Source organism: Schistocerca serialis, chromosome 1, assembly GCF_023864345.2.
Source record: "Schistocerca serialis cubense isolate TAMUIC-IGC-003099 chromosome 1, iqSchSeri2.2, whole genome shotgun sequence".
Classification (NCBI taxonomy): domain Eukaryota; kingdom Metazoa; phylum Arthropoda; class Insecta; order Orthoptera; family Acrididae; genus Schistocerca; species Schistocerca serialis.
The window spans coordinates 88,890,445-88,916,664 of NC_064638.1; the positions used below are offsets into that span (position 1 = coordinate 88,890,445).

General features: G+C 38.9%; 1 protein-coding gene across 1 annotated transcript in view; it reads right to left on the reverse strand.

Moving 5' to 3' along the window:
- Positions 1-26,220, reverse strand: part of LOC126462349 (protein dopey-1 homolog) — a 345,125-nt gene that overhangs the window by 186,726 nt on the left and 132,179 nt on the right. The window contains exons 14-16 of the mRNA XM_050096065.1: positions 13,563-14,559; positions 8,100-8,531; positions 7,823-8,026 (exon numbers count right to left, since the gene is read on the reverse strand). Coding sequence (XP_049952022.1) covers positions 7,823-8,026; positions 8,100-8,531; positions 13,563-14,559 — 1,633 coding nt within the window. The remainder of the gene's footprint in view (positions 1-7,822; positions 8,027-8,099; positions 8,532-13,562; positions 14,560-26,220) is intronic.

Sequence of the window (26,220 nt, forward strand, 5' to 3'; positions counted from 1 at the left end):
CAAAAAAGATTTATGCCACGAAAAAACTTGTGCTCTTGTTAAGGGATGTTCCCCATAGGCCTGTAGCAACAAAAGGTCACACTTATGGATTCTAAGTTTGACACAAAACTTGATGGTATAATGTTGCTCTAAATTCTGTTGTTCCATTCATGTAACACACAACAATACACAACCTCACTGATGGTGCTTTCAAAAATCACATGATTGCTGTACAGAGCTGAAACTCTGACTGAGCATGTGGAAGGGATGAACACACAGGCCAACACAAGTAGAAAAACACAGTGTTGCCAGAACACTCCCAGTGTTCATAGTCTCATTACTTTTCCCATGCACCTCATACATTAAGCAAAATGAGATCACCGACAATAAGTATTTAAGGGTCAAGAGCAAACAGGACAGATCATTTCAAATTGAAATTATCATAGTGCAAGTGCTGAAAAGAACAAAATTGCTGAAGAGAAGGAATAGTGAAAAATGCTGCAATAGAAAAGGAAAGAGAGTGTCTTTTACAGTTCGGTGTGCTGGGGCATCACAGTGTGGAAAGTGAAGTTTCAGTTAAAGTCAATGTAAAAAAGTGGAGTTAGGAATGTGAAAAAATAAGTGACTGCAGAGAGATAAAAAATGTTGAAATGGGAAAGATGAGTGTTCCTTTCCAAAATAATGTGCTAGGCAAGCTGAAAGCAGCAACACCATTCTATAAATTCCTAGGTTGACAAAAAACAGCTGCATTCAGCAAAAAAAAAGAGATCATTCGGGCAGAATGAAAAGGAAAGAAAAGAACTGAAGTGCTACAGAGAATATTAAAGGTTGAAAATTAATAGTTTTCTGAAATTGGTATTGAAAAATTAGTTCCTGGTACTAGATTTAGTGTAGAGTTTTAATTGACATTAACCAACATTAAAACATTAAGTTTTAATGTCCAGTGTGCAAACCATGCATTCCAGAAGTTAAATGTTGTGGGTATACAGCTTACCATTCCAGAAATTTGAGCAGATTTAGTGCTGTACATTGTGTGCATGCATTCCTGGTTGGATTACATTAAATAGCAATATGCTTGTGTGCCTTGTTGTGGACCACGTTTCTTAGCAACAACTTTTCTGAGGCTATGGTACTGACCTTATTCTCACTGGTGTCACCACCAATTGATGAGGATATATCCTCCTTGGTGAGGGGACAGCTGGTATAACTGATTCCATGAGATGGCCTTTAAGAGTCAATAACACTTCAGAAATGATAAGTTGGTCTGATTTTGATGGGCCAGAGTGAATAAGAAAATCAAGAGAAGACAGCAGCTGGTTGATGTGCTATTCTGGTTCTAAGTTATTCATGAAAAAAAAAATGAATAAACCATTGCATTTATAAAGTTACTGGCAACCTGCCCTGTTTTTGCATGGGTAGCATTAAGTATCTACTGCTGGACAACTTGTCTACTGAAGCATTAATTTTGCCACTGCCTAGTCATAATTAAAATTCAGAGACAGACTATTATCACTCTAATATAACTTAAATGAAATAAAAATCTGTCATCGTCAGCTTAATATCTGGTATGTCCTGCATCACAGGTCATTTGGGAAGTCTGTGGTAACTTGTGTCTGCCTCTTGGTAGCAGTACCTTGTGCCACCTGGCTCTGCAATATAGCAGCCTTTGGTTATCTTCTGCATCCACATTCTAAGTTCTCCATTCACCATTAGGAAACAATGGCACCAGTTTCACAGTAGCAGAATGCATGAAATATTTAAAATTCTGCAGGAAGTGTGTGTGTGTGTGTGTGTGTGTGTGTGTGTGTGTGTGTGTGTAAGAGAGAGAGAGAGAGTTTTTCGATAAACAAGGGTATCTGAGCATCAGAAGAGCCTTAATGAAGTTCGCAAACGTTGGTGAAGGACTTGATAGTCAGAGTAATTTAACCCCTTTACTTAATTTTTTTCCCTCCAATATTATGTTCAAAAAATATTTTTTGTTATTTACAAAACACATCCTATAATGAATTACATTACATACAGACATATAAAGACAGCTTTTAAAGCTCAAAGTAATGAGTTACAAATTTTGAAAATCACCAGTAATAAAATCCTGAGTATACTCATGCACTGGACTTTGACTAAAATATCCTGACACTTGAAGTCATTTTTCAGTTTCTGTGTAGCTATGAAGCCTAACCACGCATTTCAAAATGGTTTCCTGTGAACATAAATCTTGGAGGAGCTTGCTGGTATACAGTGGATGTATTTATCTCATACCACTGGTGAGCACTTGTCATTCGACTGACAAAATGTCATCACTTTCAGTCTCCTTTTTTTTAGAATGTGTTTTGTTGTTGAGTATCCAAAGCTGCACACAGTAAAGATGATACCTAGTGGCAACCACCTAAACCAAAACACGACAGCTAGGCTACAAATGTAGTACCAGATGCTCTCTAGCTGCTAAACATTTAACTATCAGAGCAGAAACAGATATATGTAGGGTTTTTTTTTTTTTTTTTAAGGATCTTTTCTTAAGTTGCCCATGTATATTCAGGATTTTAAGTTTCTGTCAAAATAATAAGAGAGATAACTAGTTGTTTTACTTTCAGGGGTTATGAGGTGAATATTAAGTTACTGTTCATTCCATAGGTAATGAATCTACAAATATCACTCATGATGCAGACAATGAAGTAAGCATGAAAGATACATTTATTTTTCCCAATAATAAAGGTTATGAATTTCTCTTCCACTAACATTATTAAGAAGAATGATAATACACATTACTAAGTCTACCACGAAACCAATCAAAAAAGTCTTGCGTGGGGTTTGGCCAGTCTCAATATTCCAATATCTACAGGGAGGTAGTCATATGATTGTATTTATCACTAACTGAGCCCTAAGGAATCCTTCATGAAAAGTCAGATGTTGCATAGTGGACTCACTTGCACATTATTTCTGCAAATCAAATTCCTGACCCTTTGTCTCCATTACCTGCAGGTTTTCATTCGTCAGGGGATACGAGAGAAAGGTGTAATTGGGGCGTGGTGTTTTTCTTTGAGGTCATTTGGAATGCAGGTTTGAGCAATACTGCCTGTGTGACACAGTCAAAAAACCACTAGCTGTTAATAACTGCCCCATCTCCAAGAAGGATTTCAGCAAACAAATTAAATAATCATGCATTAATACTCAAACAATATAAACAGCATAACCTTCACTTTCAGGCTTTGGGTGCTTCCTCATTTATGACGAACGACAAAAAAAGTGAAGAACCTCGCAGGTGAGAAGAAAATGAAATGAAGCTTCATGGATTGAGAGGGTATGCAATATTATTTCAGTGATTACAAAACTTACAAAGAACTTTCCTGTATGAGCTCACTTAGCAGTATGAGGCAGCACCCCCTCTGGCTTAGATGCATGCAATGTTTCAGTTGTGAAAGGCGTCATAAAGCCATTGTATCCCCTCCAGGAACAAGCTGCCCCACAACTGTTGTAATTGGTCCTTGATACCCTGAAATGAGACTGAGCTGCCATCTGAGCTGGTCTCACACATCGGTGACAGCTCCAGGGGCCTTTGGGGCTACATGATATGAAGTACTTCAACATCAAGCAAACAGTTCATAGATTTGTGTTTCAATTGTGGATGAGACTTATCCTGTCAAAAAATGGCACCACAATACTGTCATGTGTAAGGCAACACATGAGGACATAGGACACCTGCGACTTATCGCTGTGCCATCAGAGTTCCCTCAGTCACTATCAGCCATGACCTGAAGCCATAGTCAATGACTCTCCTACACCATGAGGTCAGCAATAACACCACTGTACCTTTCCAAAACATTCGAAGAACGGGACCTCTCTCTCCAGGGTTTCCGCCATTCTCGCCACCAATGGTCATCTGGAGTAGTGCGTAACTGCAACTTATTATTGGACACAATAATGAAACCATTCAATTAGCAGTCCATACTTCCCAGTCACAGCAGACTCTAAACAAAGCCATTTGTAGTGGGGGGTTAAAAGGAGCCTATGCACTACACAGTAATTCCTCAGTCTGACTGCTGCTAGTCTCTGACCAATTGTGTGTGATGATAACACAATGTTGAAGGCATTCCATTACTTATTCTCAGATGGCAGATGTAGATGTGAAGGGCTACAATGTGCTTTGGTGCACAATTCAGTGAAGCTCCCTTGTTGTAATTAAATGTGATCAACTAGGACCCTGACAAAATATATCCCTCGTCCTCACAGATTTCTACTATAGTGCCACTGTCACATCCAAATGGCCCACAAACCTGGATATGACATTGTTTGACCTCTCAGCCAAATGGAGACTACAAGACGGCCCTTTCAAACTCTTGTCAAGCATTTAATGCTGTCACACATGAATATGTGACATCTCTGTGTCCTTCATAGCAATCACACTACTTATATACCCTTCCAGGCCTGGTAACAACACTAAAAATAAACAACACCAATGGTCATTCTACCTGTCACAGAGATCTGCAACTTCTTCTTCTTCTTCTGCTTTTACGGCTTCATTGGACCACTTCAGTCAATCATTTCTGGTCCTCTTCTTTGGTATTTTCCCCTTCCGAGTGGCCCAGTATCTCTTCATTCGTTCCAATGCTTTTCGTCGTTCCTTATCTGTAAATACCCTTTTCATTGTATGTCGTTTGTCAATTTTTGGTTTAAATCTTATTTTTGTGTCCCTCAACTTCTTTAAATTTGGCGTTTTGTTCTGCAAATCATCCAGAGTTATTTCCAGTTCTTCCATATCCTCTCTTATTTCCTTAAGCCATCCTCCTTGTTGTTTCAAATTCCAGAGTTTCTCAATAATTTTCCTTGATAATCTGGTTTCTGGTGTCCTCAGAATGTGACCACAAAAAGAGATCCTTTTCTTTCGTATAGTATCAGTGATGGGCTCCAGTTCTCTGTATACCACTTCATTTGGAACTATCCACCATTGTCCAGCTTTTTGATATTTCTTATTTATGCATGTTCTAGCAATTCTTCTCTCTACTTTTAAAATTTTGTCAATTCTGTTTTTCTGGGTGACTTTAAAAAGAGTTTCACTTCCGTATGTAACCTCTGGTTGAACCACCGTCTTGTAATGTTTTAATTTTGTTTTAATTGATAGACATTTTTTATTGTACGTAGACCATGTTAGTTTTTGAGCTTTTATCATTTTATTAGTTCTTGCTCGCCATGCAGGTTTCTCGTCCAATTTATGTGTTATAATTTCTGCAACTATAATCATTTATATATTCACTCAATGATTTGAACACTATGTGATCAAAAGTATCCAGAGACCTGGATGAAAATGACTTACAAGTTCGTGTCGTCCTCCATCGGTAATGCTGGAACTCAATATGGTGTTGGTCCACCCTTAGCCTTGATAACAGCTTCCACTCTCGCAGGTATACATTCAATCAAGTGCTGGAAGGTTTCTTGTGGAATGGCAGCCCATTCTTTGCGAAATGCTACACCAAGGAGAGGTATCGATATCGGTCGGTGAAGCCTGGCACGAAGTCGGCGTTCCAAAACATCCCAAAAGTGTTCTATAGGATTCAGGTCAGGACTCTTGTGCAGACCAGTCCATTACAGGGATGTTATTGTCACGTAACCACTCCGCCACAGGCTGTGCATTATGAACAAGAGCTCAATCATGTTGAAAGATGCAATCACCATCCCCGAATTGCTCTTCAACAGTGGGAAGCAAGAAGGTGCTTAAAACATCAATGTAGGCCTGTGCTGTGATTGTGCTATGCAAAACAACAAGGGGTACAAGCCCCCTCCACGACAAAATACAAGCACACAATAACACCACCGCCTCTGAATTTTACTGTTGGCACTAAACACACTGGCAGATGACGATCACCGGGCATTCGCCATACCCATACCCTGCCATCATCAGATCGCCACAATGTGTACCGTGATTCGTCACTCCAGACAATGTTTTTCTAGGGTTGAATTGTCCAATGTTTACACTCCTTAGACAAAGTGAGGGGTCGTTTGGCATTTACCAACATGATGTGTGGCTATGAGCAGCTGCTCAACCACGAAATCCAAGTTTTCTCACCTCCTGCCTAATTGTCATAGAACTTGTAGTGAATCCTGATGCAGTTTGGAATTCCTGTGTGATGGTCTGGATAGATGCTGGCTATTATACATTACAACCCTCTTCAACTGTCAGTGGTCTCTTGTCAGTCAACAGATAAGGTTGGCCTGTACACTTTTGTGCTGTACGTGTCCCTTCACGTTTCCACTTCATTATCACATTGGAAACAGTGGACCTAGGGTTGTTTAGGGGTACATGTAAGTGACAGCCAATCACTTGACCACGTTCGAAGTCTGTGAGTTCCGCAGAGAGCCCCATTCTTTTCTCTCACGATGTTTAATGACTATTGAGGTCACAGCACAATGCGCTTAATACAAAAAACTTATGTTTTTGGGGGTGTCCGGATACTTTTGATCATATAGTGTACGTGTAAAAAGTTACAATAACATCCGACCATGTGTTCTGGGTGCTTCATTTTTTTTTTATTTTCCTTCCCCTTGCATGTTTTTCTACTTCAGAAGAAGGCCTTTTTGTCGAAAGCTAAAATCTTTCTATTGTGCCAATCTGCAACTAAATGTCTCCCCTATATGGTGAGCAGCAATTGATTCCTTTCAAAATATTGTTATTGTTCCATTGCAAACTTTCCACTGTTAGAAATTTCTTAATGTTGAATATAAATTTAAGTGTTAATAAGTATTTTCTGGAAGTATTTGTATGCAGTGTAGCATTGTTTGGAAGTGAAATGTGTATGGTAAGCAATTCAGACATGAAGAATCTAGAAGCTTTTGAAATGTGGTGCTATAGAAGAATGTTGAAGATTAGACTGGTATATCAACTAATGAGGATGCACTATATCAAATTGGGGAGAAAAGAGGTTATGGCACAACTTGATTTAAATAAGTGATCGATTGATAGGACACATCATGAGGCACCACTAATTATAAATTTGGTATTGGAAAGAAGTGATACTGAAAGAAACTTTGAAGAGGCAAACCAAAGCTTGAATACAATTAGCAAATTCAAATTGTTGTAGGTTGCAGTAGCTATACAGATATGAAAAGGCTTGCACATAATAAACTATCATGCAGAGCTCCATCAGACAATAACAATGACATCTACTTCTTTGATTATTTTACAAATTAATTCCCAAATTTGACTCATGGACAATCTGCTCCTTCACTAGCATTTAAGTAAATAGCTCTTGCCATTTACAAGCACTGTCTCTTCCTCTGTGAATGTAACTAACAAGTGTGCCTGCATTGTGTTGTAACTGCATGTATGCATCATACTGAAGGACTATGATGTATTTGCTGGTCACAGAGAGCCCCACAGTTTGATTAAATTTGAGCTGTCCTATATTTTCGCTGCTAACACAGAAAGTCTCAATGCCTCATGGTTTCCTTCATGATTAACCCTTTTGAATTTAGTATGTTCAGGTGACTGGCTTTTTATTTCCACAGCTTACTGCTTTACCGTTTTAGAAATGTTTACTCACTTAATATTTTCTCCTGTGTACTATTACTACATGAGAACTAACGAACTTTCAGTTAAGTGTTCAAAAACAATCATACATGAGAATCATTATATCATGAATGTTTCGTAACTGTAGAATAATGTAAGAATGACTGACAATGTCAGTTTTTATGCACCACAAATTGCACAGAAAACTTAATTTTCTAATAGCCCATCAAGTCTGCCATCTGAATGTTTGTGCATTGCTTAGCAATAAAATGAAACAAATGTGGAAAAGCAAGATCAGAACTGTCCCATCAAATAAAAATAACATCTAACAATTTTTTAACAAACCTTAAGAGGGCTGTCTTCTTTACTGACGTCATGGACTTTCATGCTGTGCACGCTTGACAATATACAGTGTAACGCAATTTTCTGAACTTTACATCGGGCCATCAAATCTGCTATGTAGCTAGCAAAACCTCTGCCACTGTCTCTTACAATCAAAATCAATTCATAGCAGATGATCGTAAGCAGTTCAGTACTTGCTAGCTGGACCTACAGACAACAATCAAATTAGCATGAGGAGTTATACTAGACAGATAAGGTGAAATAATGTACAGAAAAATACCTTGCGATTTCCAGATATCTCCTCCTGTGTCAGTCGCATTTCTCCTAAATTGGGATAGTAGCTTCTTGCAAAATAAAGGCAAACCAGCAGCAGAACTTCCAAATACATGCTGCTTCTATATGCAGCACCAAATTCTCCACCACCAGATGGTATTTCTCCATGAAAATTTCTTCCAAATACAGATTTACGGTGTCTTGCTAACAACATCATCAGTCCAGATCCACGTGCAACATTTGCTAGCCCTGTTGTCGCAGTTGCACACAGAAACATCCTGGAGTTGGTCAATAGTATGTTCCTCAATGTACTCAGTGCATATAATGTCCGATTTGAGTCATAAACAGCACAATATAAGAGCATATGAGAATGTAACTGATGAACTCGCAAAGTAGTGCTTGGAACTTTGCTGGCAAGACTCTGCTTTTCTTCTGAATCCTGTATGAAAAAATATTATTTTTATTCTTTACTGCAACAATCACTGTATTATAGGAATTTCTGTTTATACTTAAGAGTTAAGAGAATTACTGACATCACATTAAAAGAGTAAAATCAGAATACATTTCAACATTTAAAAACATGGCAGATATAAATGATTCCAGTCCTGTACACTTTTCTCCTTTCGTTACAAGCATACTTCCCCCAGTATCATAAACACATCAAAAGATCATTGATAAAGAAGCGACTGTCGTTTTACATTTCCTGAAAAGCAAAATAATGAAAACTGTGTGAAAATGTGAATTAAAATATCACTGTTACACAAGATATCATTATATTACATGAATAATAGGCGTCCTTTCCTAAATATTAGTTACATTCGATTCTTTTTCTATGAGAACAATAACTTTGATAAACTTTAAAATCTGTTTCTTTTCTTTAAGTTCCTTCATTCCTTTTAATCAGACCACATCTTCTGGTCTGGAATTTGTATGAGTACTCAAACAGAAATGTCTAAAATAAAATATGAACTTACTGAAAATATTTCCTGGTAAGATGAATGTGGAACTGGTTCTTGAATTAAATCTTGTGATTGGATTACAGAGACAATAACTGTTAATGGATTTCATGTTTCAGATGCAAAGATCCTATTTTAATCAGCTAAAAATAAATAGGACAATTCCGAGCAGGGCTTTTTTTTCTGGGCTGTAACCATAAGGTGAAATACTAGTAAGAGAAGTTTGAAAATTTTTATTATGGAACAAGAAGTCATGTAATTTTTTCTAACAAGATGGGAAGAACTGCTACACAAACATATATCAGGGGCTATCAAATGAAAACACGTCAGATGGAGAAACTGTTCACTATTTCAAAAGTAATTGCCATAACTGTTAACAAATTTATCCTACTGTGAGATAAGACAGTCAAGCCTTCATGGAAAAATATTTGTGGTTGCCTGTGGAACCATGTTTGAACCCAGCCATGCACCTCTTCATCCAAAGCAAATCAGTGGCCATGAAATGTCCTCCTTCAGGGCCCCAAATATATGGAAATAGCCTGAGGAGAGATCAGGACTGTACAGAGGATGTGTAAGGGCTTCCCAGTAAAACATCTGCAGCATAGTCGAAACAACCCTGGCAACATGTGGAGAGGCATTATCCTATAACAGAATGCTGCTGTCCATCAACATTCCAGGGCATTTGGACTTGATGGTGCACTTCAATTTTTGCAAAGTGTTCGCCTACTGCTGTGGGTTAATTGTGGTTCTGTGGTCCAGAAAGTCAATGCGCAGTGGGCCCTAGCAGTAGAAGAAAAAGGTCGTCAGGACTTTCTCAGAGCTGACATTCACGGCTTTGGATTTTTTTGGTGGGGGTAAATCCATGTCCTTCCACTTTTGGCTCTGACACTTGGTCTCCAGCTCAACATGATAATACCATGTTCCATCTCCCATGAAAACATGGGCCAGGAAATGATATTCTCCATTTTGATACCACTCCAGGTGCTGCAGTGACGACATACTGTTTAACTTCTGCTCCTCCATCAGACTGTGAGGAATCTACTTGGCTTAGATTTTCCAGGACTGTCATGAAGACGTGAGCAGTACCACTACTGGTGCTTGGCACGATTCAAATGCCTTCCATTGTCCACCGTCGTTAAGTTCTGACAGGAGCATTAACCGCAGCAATAACAGAAGGGGTAATGACATTAATGAGCCTGTCCTGGCTGACTGATGTCTTTCAATGACACCTCTTGGATATCATTTATTTCAAGCAAGCACACATACGTGTGACATACTACATTCGTCATATATAGCAGACATTTGGGCAGGAAGTTACTGAATCTCATTTCCTGACACTCATTCCACTGCACTACACATTGCTGTTCCTCTTTCCCGGCCTTCATAGTTAAGTCAGATGCACACACAACTCTTTGACCTCATGTCAAGTACGTGCAACAGACAAATTGCACAGTGGTGAATGTTTGCTCTGTTCCTTCCTGGCTCCCAACAGATGACTCATCTATGCACACACCTACCTGCATCACCATGCCTATACAATGTCCATTACATTGTGTCTCTTGTTTTCATCTGACTGTGTCTTATAATATGTCCAAATGATCAACAGTGACAATTATCTTAATTTTGCTCCAGTTCTATGCTAGTTATCAACATCTGAAGAGGGAAAAGAATATCTGGAGCAGCCTTTGTGAACTCCATCAAGCAGAGCATGGGCATCTGTGATCTCCTGAGGTCACCAGCTGGTCAGATGCACCTAATAAATTGCCCACTAGGTAGCTTAATATATATTTGACCTTGTGGCCTGAGCACGTTGAGTAGTAATGATTCTTGCCGTTAACAGTCTTCTACTTTGTAGCGAATGTGGAAAAGAGCAAGGGAAACTGCCGTGAGTAGCCTATTACCAATATCGCTTAATTGTGAAGAATAGTTTTTGTTCACTGGAAAATTAGATTGGTGCTTTGTGTGCCAATATCAAGAGCAAAGTGTAACAAGATGTAAATTTGAAGCACAGAGCATTCATACATAAATAGTCTACCTTTTCTTCAGGAGTAAACAAACTATCAGAAGAGTTTCACGGAAGTAATTTTTAGATCACTTACTTTGACAAATATGCATCCAATGCAGCATTGCTACTAGATAACAATGAAGTACATACCACAGAGACAATTCCCTCAGATCTCTTTCAGTAACCTGCTCAAAAGCTATATGTGCGCCATCACTGAGGGCTCAACAGGAGATGCAGTAACATAAACTGAAAGAGTTCACTTTTCCACGTAAACTGTTTCTCACAGAATTCACAAATGGGTATATAACTGGAAAAACACATGAAGCAAAGGGGTCACATTTTTGTTGCTTATTCACTAACATTTAATGGGAGCACAGATGTAACAGACTTAACTTCAGTGAGGTGCTTACTCAGAAATGCAGGTAATTGAGGAAAACTTAGATGGGAGATGCACAGAATATATAACCTACAGTTATCACATTTTTGAAGTGATGAGTAAAGTTCATGAAAACATATTCATTGTAGGGTAACATGGCGTGCTGTTTGGTGGATTAGTAAACACAAAGTTCTTAGTGCTTCTCTGCAGTTTGGTAGGAAATCACCCTATTTTTGGAAATGAACTGAGAAGCACAGCACTAAGTGATGGCAAATGGGCAGCAGACTTAGTGTATCTTATTGATATAAAGAATTATGTAAATAACTGAAATATCTCTCACTGCAAGGAAGGAACCTACATGTCTAAGGGTCATTATATGTATGAAAATAAATGCACTTTTATCTCGCTGAAAGATTTGCACTTACCCCCAAATTTATCTTTTATGGTACATCAAAAAACTCTTGTGCAAGTTTGCTGGAGTTTCAAAACAGGATTTGACTATCTAAACAGCATAGGAAATCAAGTACTTTATTTAGCAAGCAATAAGAGAGAATTCTGATACTAAATTTTATTCTACAAGACCCACATTAAAGACCGAGGTCGAATACTTTAAACTTGTAAATAGAAACAAATCACAAATGTAATACAGGTTTTTTGACACTTAGTATGAATTTCATCTGTTCAACACAACTTGTTAATACTGTCTATAACTGGGCACATGATAATTGGAGAAATGTGTAGAGATTATTCTCCACAACAAGCAACTGAAAGTGTAGAACAAGTTAAGGAAAAGGAAGGTCAGTTTTTAATGATCTTTAACATTGTAATGAATGAGACAGATGAGACATCCAGGCAATCCTGATGCAGGGGCCTAACTATCTGAAGATTCGAATCGGAGACAGAGAAAGGCTCCAATCAAATCCCGACCGCCCTCCCCTTCCACGGCTCTATTTTATGTATTTTATGTCTCAACTGGGAGCAGAGGTAGATGCAGAATAAAGATGCTTCTCAACAACAGAGCAGAAAAATGGACACTTCAAATGGGGATGTTGGAGAAATTAAAACAATAAACATTGGGTACTATCAGAAAAAACTTTCTTCACACATACATGAGCCAGTGTAATATGGGGAAAGTGGGCACTACAGAAGAACTATGTAACTTGTAAAATAATTCAATTTGTAAAGAACCTGAGCTGGCAAGTCCGGGGTACGAACACAATCATACAACATTCTGCAGGAGGTTAAAAGAGAGCTTGCTCAAGGGATGAGACTTCAATGCACTTCAGAACAGCTTTTGAATGGTCACTCAGTACTTGGGTTCCAAGTGCTATGACTCTTTGTTCGAGTCATAGCTGGTAGATGCCTATCCACGCACAGCCCTAGGGCACAGTGGAAACACACATCCCACTACCACTTACACAGGCTGCTTTCCTCCAAGGTGCACCATGGACACTGCACAATCATGCCTCCAAAACATCAGTCATTCAATGGCAATGACATTCACTTGAGTGTTCCCATCATTGTTCACCTGCCAATGCCAATCCTCTATTGGTCTCACAGCAACAATAAAAAAAATGTTGCAAAGTGATCCTGGAAGATTTAATCAGTATCATGATCTTATTTTGTATTCCTTCTATAATCACAATGACAAAACAAAATTAACTGTTTTGTAAAGGGTAACTGAAATTCACTAGCCAAGGTTCAGTATCACATAAATTATTGCAATGAACTCTAATTACATTTCTACAGCTTGTGCATCTACTCCATTTATTATCAGTTTGCAAATGTTACACTCAAGTGCAAGTCTACTATAATCATTAAATGTAATAAACTTTAATTAACAGCAAATGTGGGGCACTGACCACACCTATCACTACAATGTTGAGGTCATTAGAGACAGGTGAGAGTTGGGAGCTTATGTGTGTTGACGCAAGTGGTCCAATTATCTCTCTGTGGTGTTATTAAAATTAGCATTGCTTTATATTTTAGGTCTCATTCATACTGTAAACAAAGTTTCTTCTGTTGCACACTTCATGCTATCACATTTTTACGGAAATGGATGCATAAAATAGATAAATGAAGACACTGCAATCATAGTATGCTAAATCTTTAGAGAAACACTATATATCATACCTGATCTTTTTCTTCAAAACTGCTGACAACTTTATCCAATACCTCATACAATATTTGTTCAACTATCTCCTTGCTGGTTGTTACTTCCTTCCCCATTTCAAGACAGCTATTTTCGGCAACTGAATCATCAAAGTCGGCTAGTACATCCTCTCCAAGTGACCATCTTCTAACAACACCAGTGCTATCCTCACAACTTTCTGATAAATTACTGTCAGAAGAATTTTCTTCTTCGTCTCCACAACTGAGACTAGTTTGGCTCCCACTGCCAAGTTTCCTGTAAGTTCCATTGGGCAGTATGTCAGACTGTAGAAATTCAGCACTCTTGCTCTTTTTGTGAATTGCAATTGTTGAAGCATTGCCAAAAGCAGCCAATTTATTTCTCCCCCGACCACTTCTTAACTTCCAAGAGCGACCAAACCTAGGCAATTCACCAGGGTAACTCGATGCCTCAGGTGTTTTACTGTGTGAAGTAGCAGTAGAGTCTTCCTCAGTAGCAGAATCATTTGAGTTTGTATTGCTGCTAGCAGATGCAGCAAACGGATTCACAAATAACGATATATTTCGACAGCTGGAAGGAGAAGGTGCTTGCAACACATCTGGAAGTTTCATACAAGAATCTTTGTCTGTGATGTGGCATTTTCCATTACCACCAGCTGCCAGTGTTGTCATTGTATAAACTCTTCTTGCAAAAGCATCACCATGTCTGGGAGCAGAAGTACTTGACACATGATAGATAATGTGGCCATCAATGGAGCTTATGGCATAAACTCGAGGCACATCAGTAGACGACAGGTTCTGTGGACGGTCACGCTCTTTGACACTGACATGCAGTACACTAACACGAGCTGTGGCTGGATCCAATAGCATCAGCAGAAGAGGATCTATTAAGCGAGCAACATCACCACGAACCAACGAATGAAGTAGCCAAGTCTGGGCCTGTAGCCGCAATGGGCAACTCTCACTTTGCTGTAACTGGTCTAGCATTTTCAGTAGACACCTGCAACATTAAATCACGTATATGGCACGAGTTATTACAGTGCTGCAAAGGAATAATCACTTAAAATGTACAACAAAAATTTCTGGATATTATGTGAAATATGTGGGTGTGCTTTACAATGAATACGAGAATGAAATTTCATTCCATTGCGATACCAGTTTTCATTTATTTTCTATGCCCTTCAATGTTTTAACCTAAATGAGAAAGACAACACTGCAAAGTAACCTCAACCTTGTGAAGTATAAGGACTTGTGAACATGTATTTCACAAGATAATTCATTGTGGAAACAAATTTCCGGTCCTTGTTCTACATTTTGACAAATACCGTGAGAGAGGAGGGTGAGTAAAATGTAAAGAAATTAGGACATTGCGAGTTTCATAATTTGCACTAAAATCTCTACAGGACATTTGATGTTGCTGGTGCCATGCCCCATAGGGAATAATTTCAGTTTTTCTTCTGGTTAATCATTAGGGGGTTTTATAATATCACAGGAATACAATAATAAGCTGATGAGAGAAAGTAAGTGTCTTGAAGAAGAAAATATAACTAGTGTGTCTTGAAGAAGAAAATTTAACTAGTGGAAATATGAATCAAACATATTTACTTTTGATACACCCTAGCACTGTCAGAACAGTATTAAAAAAATTTAAAAAATGTCAAGACACACTTGGAAACCACAGAATAACCTATTTGCTTATGGTCAATGCTCATTATAAAACTTAATACTAGTTTAAAATGCCAAGAAGTTAACATTAATTTTCTGCTATTCAGCTTTTCATACTACTCTGTTGAAATTTTAATTTCAGTTTCATAGTGTTGTACATCTAAACACAAAAGAATTAACAATCACTACCCTTTCAGCATTTTCTCACTTGTTACACTGCTTGAAAAAAATTAGTGGCTATTTTCTAAAGAGGCATGTTGAAAAAGAGGCCAGTTTAGCTTAATTTCAATACTTCTTCAGAAGGCACTCTTTGCACTGCAAGTTTGTAATGCAATAATTATTTTCACCATTTTGTTTATATATATTTTTTAAAAAAAAAGTGTGCGCTAACAGGTATTTCCCTTGGCAACTGTCGGCTAATGAAATGCATACCACCAGTTCGATTCCCAACTTGTAAAATAATTTATCACTTACAATTTGTACTCCTGGAGTGTTTTGGGACTTATTTAATCATGGAATATTGGAATTTAACAGAATATTCTATATTTGTACAAACAGGAGCACAGACTGCTGAGGCACACAGTACAGCTCTGTATGCACTTTCACGTTTTCTCAATAAAGATGCTGACAGGGTGAAGTATTTGTTCTTGTTTACGAACTTTTTATTGTAACTGACACTCAATTCTAAATGACATAGTAAGTTGGAGATGCTGGGTATCTCAGACACTGACACTGAGATTGACAACTATACTGACACTGCCATGAATTCAATAATGCTACACACAGAAAGTTTGAAGTGGGATACACTTGCAGACAGACGACACGCTAAATGGAAGGGGCTGCTCACTAAATTCTGAAATCCAATCTTCACCAAGGACAGAGAGCATATATTATTACCACCAACTTTGAAATCGTGCAATGACCACCATTCAAATATAAGCATAATTAGAGCTCGTACTGAGGCGTTCATACAGTCATTTTTCCCTCGTGTGATCCGCGAGTGGAACAGAGGGGGGAATATGACTTTGGTGCGAATTGTGCCCTCCGCCACACACCGCTTGGTGGCTAGCGGAGTATATATGTAGATGTAGATGTAGACAAAAATCATCGCCTTCATGGGCAGAAACATGACTATAAACAATGTGGTCTGAATTGTCAATGTACCAAATGTATAGTGTCCATAATTAAAGTTCCAGTTTGCAGAACGAGAACCACTGCCCAGAATTACGTAAAAGCATATTATTGACACAGGGGGAAATGTCATTGGAGGGGAGGGTATTGGAATTTGACCAATAGACAGCGCTGTAAGCATCAGAAAATGCAAACCAACAGCTAGTGCGGCACACAGCTGTTCCTCGGTTTGTGTCCGAGATACCCAACACGACTGTCTCCACAAGGGATTGTGCACTGCTGGTAAAGCTGTTTTATAAGAACAGTGACAGTGCATCAGCAGCCCTACAGCAAGGGTATGAAAAAAGACACTGGTCTGGTGTCCACTACAGGGCTGGAGTAAATGATTACAATGTTCAGAATGGCAGGTTCTTTTGAAATTCAATGTGGCAGATGTACGACAGCAGTTGATCCAACATCTGTCAAAGATGTGGCCACAGTATTGCAAGAGGGCTCAATTGGTGGTGTGCAAACCTACAATGCAGGGGGAATTGCCCTAATGCTGGACATGTCTGTGAGCACAGTGCATAAAATCCTTCGAAACAGCCTGCATTGCTATCCATATAGAATTACCCATGTTCAGGAGTTGCTTCCTGCTGATCCGGCAGCAAAACAAACATTTGGCTTTTTTTGTACTACCTCATTCTGCAAAGATGACTGTGTGGTTCAGGTGGATGGCATCATTTACTGTTGGACTGTGCTTTTTGAGGAAACGAGTCCTGCGGGTCCAGTTACCTGTACAGTCACTATAGTTCAATTCTTTTATCTTGGAGGCTCGCCCATGCCCGCCCAGACGCGGGAGATTGCTGCGTTGCCAGTTGCACACGACGCAAGCACCAAGAGAAGCAGCGCCCTAGTATAGCATAGTTCGCAAGGCTTACGTTTAGAGGGGAGCGCGCCACCAAGGCCGCATTAACCCTTTCGCTGCTACAAAGACGTGCTCCCTGCATTCCGCGCTGTGCGCGATTTTGTCACTGCACTGCTCGCCTGTGCACACACATGGTGTTCCGACTGCTTTGACACTCTTATCATTCGATTCCACAAAAACTATTTGGCCCAAAATTTAGATTTTTACACATCTTCTTGACTGATACCTTCCCCCAATAAATGACTTAATTTTGTTTCGATGTTCAACGCAGTTATTATGCAGCATTAAATATAGTAAACCATTGCACGAGATTTTGAAGAGTTTGCAGAGGTAAAAGTCCATAGAGTATACTTTCCGTATGGTCGATTTGAGTTGCCACAATGTTGAGAATGAAATGTGAACAAAATACCTAAATTTCATATAAAATTTACTGTATAACAATATCTCATTTAATTTAAGCACCACATAGGTGTCGTATGTAATATTGACAAATATTCCATCTTTCGTGACTGTAACAAAAGCTTTATTTACACAGGGCACGTTTTGCTTTATTTTAAAGCACTTCAATGAATCAAAAGGAAGTTGACAAAATACATTAAACAAAACTGGGGACGTACAAAAACATTAGGACTTGAATATAACGTCTGTCAGTGAAGTGCTCAGAGCTATGTCAAATATAAATTTTTTGTGTGGCAAACACAAACAACATTTATTTGCTAAAACACTGATCAGCCAACACAAACGTTGAATATTGTGTTATCGCAGCACAAAACTACGAAAGGTGACTTGGCAATGGGGGAGACAAAATACTGTCCACTGAAGATGCTTCAAAAGAGAGAAACGCGTCTGGTCTAAATAAGTCGCTTATTACAGTTGCAGAAGAGGAATATATTTCAATACCATTGGTAAAACTGCGACTGTGGAACAAATGGCTCTGAGCACTATGGGACTTAACATCTGTGGTCATCAGTCCCTTAGAACTTAGAATTACTTATACCTAACTAACCTAAGGACATCACAAACATCCATGCTCGAGGCAGGATTCGAAACTGCGACCGTAGCAGTCGCGCGGTTCCGGACTGAGCGCCTGAACAGCTAGACCACCGCGGCCGGCGACTGTGGAAGAAAAACAAGAAAGAGAACATGAGTACCATTGTGTATGTGCCATACCTTTCATTGATTGAAGTGCTTTAAAATAAAGCCAAACGCGTCCGGTGTAAATAAAACTTTTATTACAGTCGTGAAAGACGGAATATTTCTCAGTATTACATACGACACCAATGTCGTACTTAAATTAAATGAGATATTGTTATACAGTAAATTTTATATGAAATTTAGGTATCTTGTCCACATTTCTTTCTCAACATTGTGGCAACTCAAATCGACCTTACGGAAAGTATACGCTATGGACATTTACCTCTGCAAACTCTTCAAAATTTCGCGCAATGGTTTACTACATTTAATGCTGCGTAATAACTGCTTTGAACATCGAAACAAAATTAAGTCATTTATGGGGGGAAGGTATCAGTCAAGTAGACGTATAAAAATCAAATTTTTGAGCGAAATAGTTATTGTGAAATCGAATGATAAGTCTGTCAAAGCAGTGGGAACACCATGTGTTTGCACAGGCGAGCGAGCAGTGCAGCGATGACAAAATCGTGCACAGTGCGGAATGCGGGGAGCACGTGTCTGCAGCAACGAAAGGGTTAATGAAGAGACAAAGCACTAGAAATTTTAAAAAATTGCATTCAAACGAATATAATTCATGAAATAATGGACGTCGATATTATTTTTAAGTAATGAAAATACTAAGCACCGCACAAGGTTTGAACTCATAACCTTTCTCGTAGAAGGCAAACACCTCAACCACTACGCTAACGCAACACGTGTTACTATAGAACGACATGAGGACTCTAACACGTCACGCAAAATACTGACATTGTTGGTATGACTATGAATTACTTACGCTTCGTCGAAGTACAATAGGAAATAAACAATTACCTGTTGTGTCGGTATCTGGGCCGACACCGTGAAGTTGAGATGGCTGAAAAGGCAAGCTAGACTAACGCAGACGGGCGTGAAGTACTGGAACAGGATACGTAATTAATGTTAGGAAGAAAAGTACGGAGCAGGTTTAATACTTAACTTTACTCAATCATTGTGGTACATCGATCTTGACGATACACAGGAGACTTTAAGTACAATCACTGTATGGCTAATGGCGTCTTGCTAGTTCGTAGCCATTAACTTAGCTGATGGCTATTCTGTCTCTCGGCTAATGAGAGAGAAAGGCTTCATACATCTGGTCGGTAGCTAGGTTCTCGTACAACTGGGGCGAGTGCTCTCTCGTATCACGAGACCTGCCTTGGTGGTGGCGCTAGGTCTGCGATTACACAGTGGCGACACGCGGGTCCGACATGTACTAAATGGACCGCGGCCGATTTAAGCTACCACCTAGCAAGTGTGGTGTCTGGCGGTGACACCACATTACCGCTGTTCTATATTGCGAAAAAGCGGTTCGTGAGATTGATACAAACATCTTTCCTTGCTTTCGCCTGAATTAGGAGTCTTATTGATTGTTTGGTTTAATTAATTAATAGAATATGAAGCAATTCGTATAAAGAACGTTTTTTTCAAACTTTCTATAAAAGAAAGTCTGCTATCAAGACATTGTTTTTGTTCTATTATTTTATTTATGACTGAACATTTCTAAAACTGAAGACACTCGTCCATGCTCTGCACTGCAGTCGAGATCTGGCAACGTCGTTCTCTGTTCATTGGCTGACTGTGTTTTGTGACGTCGGATGCGCAGAACGAACCTAAACTCGGCCGCCAATATAAATGACGCGCACTTTAGTAAATGCTATGAGAGTCTTTTGCATGCCAACACCATTCTAACTCTTCAACAGTTTATTGTATTTTTCAGTCACCAGGCATTACGATTTAGTATAAACTCGTTTGATGTTACAGTGGGAGAAGACTTTATGATCCATTGAACAAGCAAACAATCAGCCATCTTCAGAGAATAACTCGATGGAATGCGGACTGATAATGTCGAAAACCATCGACATCTTGACAGGTAACCCTCCCTTTCATTTTAAGGCATTTTACAAATTGTGCCATGAAAATGACAGGGGTTTATGTGTTGAAATATAAGAGTTTTTGATGAATTTATCCACCCGCATTCTCTCAAGTAATACAACAGGCTGGGAGAAGCATAACTTCTCCTTGGGCAATGTGCTGAACATTATTGTCTGAATATTTCACAGGCTACATATTCCTAATCAATAAAAGCTAGGAAGTTCTCATGTACAGTGTATGCAACTGATATGTTGATAAAAACATTTTTAAACCATGATTCTTTAAAGAAAACCAAAAAAAATTACTTTACTTTGTCTGCATTGTAATACCATCTAATATCTTGGTCCGTGTCCAAACCATCAGATTGTAAATTTAAGATGATACGTGCATGACACACACAGTGTGCCCATGCTGAAGGGGAATTCTGTCTACTGCTACATGCACAAGCCTTTCAATGTCTGTTATCTTGGATGTTATCTTGTCGTTTTTATTGAGGTGGCTTGGGTATTGTGCGTCTGTGTATCGAGAAGGGAAAGCCTCGAACACGTGTTGGTAGTTGTATTTTCAAGACCAATAGCTTGCAGCAGACAGCGAATTCGATCATCGAACGATGAACTGTTTCACTATTCGGTGATGGTGTGCACATATCACTGAGTAGACAAGCAATAGTAAATTGAAGGAACCATTTAACGAACTACACATAGCTAAACCAAAACTTGATTCATCAAGGTGATGAGTGGCCGATTTAAATGTTAGGGAACTTAGCGGGTCGCGTGTGGTCAATGCCTGAAGAGGTCAAAATTTGCTTTTAAATTGTAACTTAAGGTTAGTTGAAAAGTGGCGGTGACATTTAGGATTTTTGTTTGATTTTTTTATTACTTGTTTCCGTATTGTGGGGAATGATAATATATTTGCTGGCACTCATGCACTGGTGATAACCAACGTGTATTGAGATACCTAGAAGGAAAATAAATCCAATTTTATTGGGGTTAAAGGAAACCTTCCAGTCTATTTAATTGGTATCTAGTGTAAATATATCTATAGAATTTTCGGAAGTATAAACGAGTGTAATTCAGAGATATTGATACAGTGGAGTCAATATCACGTATAATATGGTGTTTTTAAATGTGCTTGGTAAAAGGTTCTAGAAGAATCAAATTATGAATAATCTACTGAAAGTAGATCTTCTCAATATTAAAGAAAAGATTTCAATTAAGGGAAAAAGCTTCCTAAATGATGAATAAGTTTAATTGAAGTAATTGAATTATTTACGGAAAGGCCAAAGATTTTGCTACTAATAAAAATTCGTTATTCTGTGACGCATGCAAAGTATCATCACTTACATATTATCGCTGCGTCGAGTTGGAAAAAATATTTAAGGGAGAATTAAAAATGTTTTAATTCCTAACAGTAGTGATGGAAGTGTCCATAAACAGAATAATCATTTCAAGGCGGTAGACAGATTGGTATTTTAGTAAAAGTAATAAAATAGTTCCGAGTTTATGTCAGAGAGTATGTACTGCGTTGTGAAAAGCTCGTTGCGAAAGATAACAATTGCTAAAGTGCGCGTCATTTATGACGGCAGCGGAGTTTAGGTTCGTTCTGCGCATCTGACATCACAAAACACAGTCAGCCAATGAACAGAGAACGACGTTACCAGAGCTCGACTGCAGTGCAGAGCACGGACGAGTGTCTTCAGTTTTAGAAACGTTCAGTCATAAATAAAGTAATTGAACAAAAGCAATGTCTTGACAGCAGACTTTCTTTTATAGAAAGTTTGGAAAAAGCATTCTTGCGATAGCAAGGAAAGGTGTTTGTATCATTCTCACTAACCGCTTTTTCGCAATAAAGAACAGCGGTAATTGTTTATTTCCTATTATACTTCGACGAAACATGAGTAATTCATAGCCATACCAACAGTGTTTGTCGGTATTTTGCGTTATGTTTTAAACTCCTCCGGGAGTTGTATTGAACGACGAGCTGCATTAGCGTAATGGTTAAAGCGTATGGCTGCTAAGCAAAATGTTCTGAGTTCAAACCTTGTTCAGTGCTTAATATTTTCTTTATTTAAAAACAATATCGAAGTGTCTTACTTCATGAATTTTATTCATTTGAATGTAATTTTTTGAAATTTCTAGTGGCAACTAAAATCGACCATACGGAAAGTATACGCTATGGACTTTTACCTCTGCAAACTCATCAAAATTTCGTGCAATGGTTTACTACATCTAATGCTGCACAATAACTGTGTTGAACATCGAAACAAAATTAAGTCATTTATGGGGGGAAGGTGTCAGTCAAGACGATGTGTAAAAATCAAATTTTTGGGCCTAATACTTTTTGTGAAATCGAATGATAAAGTGTGTCAAAGCAGTTGAAACACCATGTGTCTGCACAGGCGAGCAGCGCAATGATGACAAAACCGCACACATCGCGGAATGCGGGGAGCACGTCTCTGTAGCAGCGAAAGGGTTAATGCGGCCGTGGTGGCTTTACTCCATAAACTGCGCGCTCCCCCCCGAAACGTAAGTTTGCGAACTATACTATGGCTCTGCTTCTCTTGGCGCGTACAACTGACAACGCAGCAATCTCCCTTGTCTGGGCGGGCATGTGCGAACCGCCAAGATAAAAGAATTGAACTATAGTTGGATGTCGCATTTATCATCACGCAAGATAATCAGGTACTGAAATTAAAGTAATTTGCTGCTCTGACGATATCAGTATTGTAGACAACGAGAGTGGTTCATTAAAAAGGCCCATTTATTCACTAGTACTTAACTTCAGTAATCATTGGTGTGTGAATATTGTTAAGTGATTATTCGTAGTTCTATCGTGGTTTGGTACGATGTCGGCGTCGTGTCTAGGCAGGAAGTTGTTCCCATTCTTTGGCAGACAGGCTGTTTGCATGGTCAGCGGTAGAGGTGGCTGCAATATTAATTGTACTGATTTTGTGTCCGATTAGTCCATTGCCAGTGTGATTGCGGCGCGGGCTAGATTCTTGTCGTCGTCAGAGGCTCCTCTCCAACTGGAACCTTCTGCAATTAGATAGCGTTCTGCAGTCTTAACATCTATTTAAAAATAAGAAACTGTACTTAATTAAAGGTGTGGTGGTCGACTGGTGGCCTAAGTACTTTGCGCAACAGGATACTCTGCAATAACGGCATAGAGACGTTGGTACAGTATGATCCCTTGTCGTCGTCAATCAATCTTGGGTACTGCCAGTCACAGACCAGTACAAGGTACGTTAGAAAATTTAAAAAAGGAAATGGATAGGTTAAAGTTAGATATAGTGGGAATTAGTGAAGTTCAGTGGCAGGAGGAGCAAGACTTCTGGTCAGGTGAATACAGGGTTACAAATACAAAATCAAATAGGGGTAATGCAGGAGTAGCTTTAATAATGAATAGGAAAAAGGAATGCGGGTAAGCTACTACAAACAGCATAGTGAACGCAAGATAAATATGAAGCCCACGCCTACCACGGTAGTACAAGTTTATATGCCAACTAGCTACGCAGACGACGAAGAGATTGATGAAATGTATGATAGGATAAAAGAAATTATTCAGATAGTGCAGGGAGATTAAAATTTAATACTCATGGGTGACTGGAATTCGATAGTAGGAAAAGGGAGAGAAGGAAACGTAGTAGGTGAATATGGTTTTGGGGGGGGGGGGTGAAATGAAAGAGGAAGCCGCCTGGTAGAATTCTGCACAGAGCACAACTTAATCATAGCTAACACTTGGTTCACGAATCATGAAAGAAGGTTGTATATATGGAAGAAGCCTGGAGATACTAGAAGGTATCAGATAGATTATATAATAGTAAGACAGAGATTCAGGAACCAGGGGCAGATGTGGACTCTGACCACAATCTATTGGTTATGAACTGTAGATTAAAACTGATGAAACTGCAAAAAGGTGGGAATTTAAGGAGATGGGACCTGGATAAACTGAAAGAACCAGAGGTTGCAGAGAGCTTCAGGGAGAGCATTAGGAAGTGATTGACAAGAATTGGGGAAAGAAATACAGTAGAAGAAGAATGGGTAGCTTTGAGAGACGAAATACTGGAGGTAGCAGATGATCAAGTAGGTAAAAAGACAAGCGCTAATAGAAATCCTTGGGTAACAGAAGAGATACTGAATTTAATTGATGAAAGGAGAAAATATAAAAATGCAGTAAATGAAGGAATACAAACGTCTCAAAAATTAGAGTGATAGGAAGTGCAAGATGGCTAAGAAGGGATGGATAGAGGACAAATGTAAGGATGTAGAGGCTTATCTCACTAGGGGTAAGATAGATAGTGCCTACAGGATAATTAAAGAGACCTTTGGAGAAAAGAGAACCACATGCATGAATATCAAGAGCTCAGATGGAAACCCAGTTCTAAGCAAAGAAGGGAAAGCACAAAGGTGGAAGTAGTATAAAGAGCGTCTATACAAGGGAGATGTTCTTGAGGACAATATTATAGAAATGGAAGAGAATGTAGATGAAAATGAAATGGGAGATATGATACTGCATGAAGAGTTTGACAGAGCACTGAAAGACCTAAGTCGAAACAAGGCCCCGGGAGTAGACAACATACCATTAGAACTACTGACAGCCCAACCATCTGGTGAGCAAGATGTATGAGGCAGGCAAAATACCCTCAGACTTCAAGAACAATATAATAATTCCAATCCCAAAGAATGCAGGTGTTGACAGATGTGAAAATTATCGAACTAACAGTTTAATAAGCCACGGCTGCAAAATACTAACACAAATTCTTTACAGATGAATGGAAAAACTGGTAGATGGATGCCAACAAAGTATTTTCACACACTGAGGAGAAAGTTGGCGACTGAAATTTCATGAGAAAATCCTGCCACAACGAGCAACACCATTGTTTTGATGATTGCCACCCCAATTCACGTATCATATCTGTAGCAGTTTCTCCCCTATTTTGCGAAAATACGAAACGAGTTTCCCTTCTTTGAACTTTTTTGATCAATTCAATCTGTAGTGGATGCCACACCTGACAGCAATACTCCAGAAGAAGGCAGAAAAGCCTAGTGTAAGTAGTCTCTTTAGAGGACATGTTGTATTTTCTAAGTGTTCTACCAATAAATCACAGTCTTTGGTTTGCTTTTCACAGAACGTTACCCATGTAATTTGCAATTGTAATCCTGAAGTGTCTAGTTGAATTTACAGCCTTTAGAACTGCGTGTTTTATTCTGTAAACCGAATTTAGCAAATTCCTTTTAGTAATCATGTGGATGACCTCAGAGTTTTCATTATTTAGAGTCAATTTCCTCTTTTCTCACCATACAGATATCTTCTCTAAGTCATTTTCTAATTTGTTTCAATCTCTGATGACTTTATAAGATAGTAAATCACCGTATCATCTGCAAACAGTCTAAGTGGGCTGCTCAGATTGTCTCCTAAATCGTTTATTAGATCAGGAACACTTCCTTGCAAACGCCAGATATTGCTTCTATCACTTCTGTTTTACTTGGTGATTTTCTGTCAATTACTACATACAGCGATCATCTTGACAGGAAATCATAAAACCAGTTGCATGACTTAGTCAATACTCGATAGGCAAGTAATTTAAGTTGCTTGTGAGGGACTTCATGTTTATTGCCGTCACATGACATTTTCATTTGCAAATCACACTTAAACATTTACAGATACACATTCACAGCTATATAGCTACAAGAAAGTAACATCAACATCTGAATGAATAAATCGGTCACTCTGTGAATGAAATTGCATTGTCGCAAAATATGGCAACAGCGCAGCATGTGGGAGAGAGATTCTCCCAGTCCAGTTTGTAACTCGCAGCTAGTTGCTCGAAGAGAGAATGAATCTTATTGGCTACTAGCAGTTAATGGTGGGGGATGC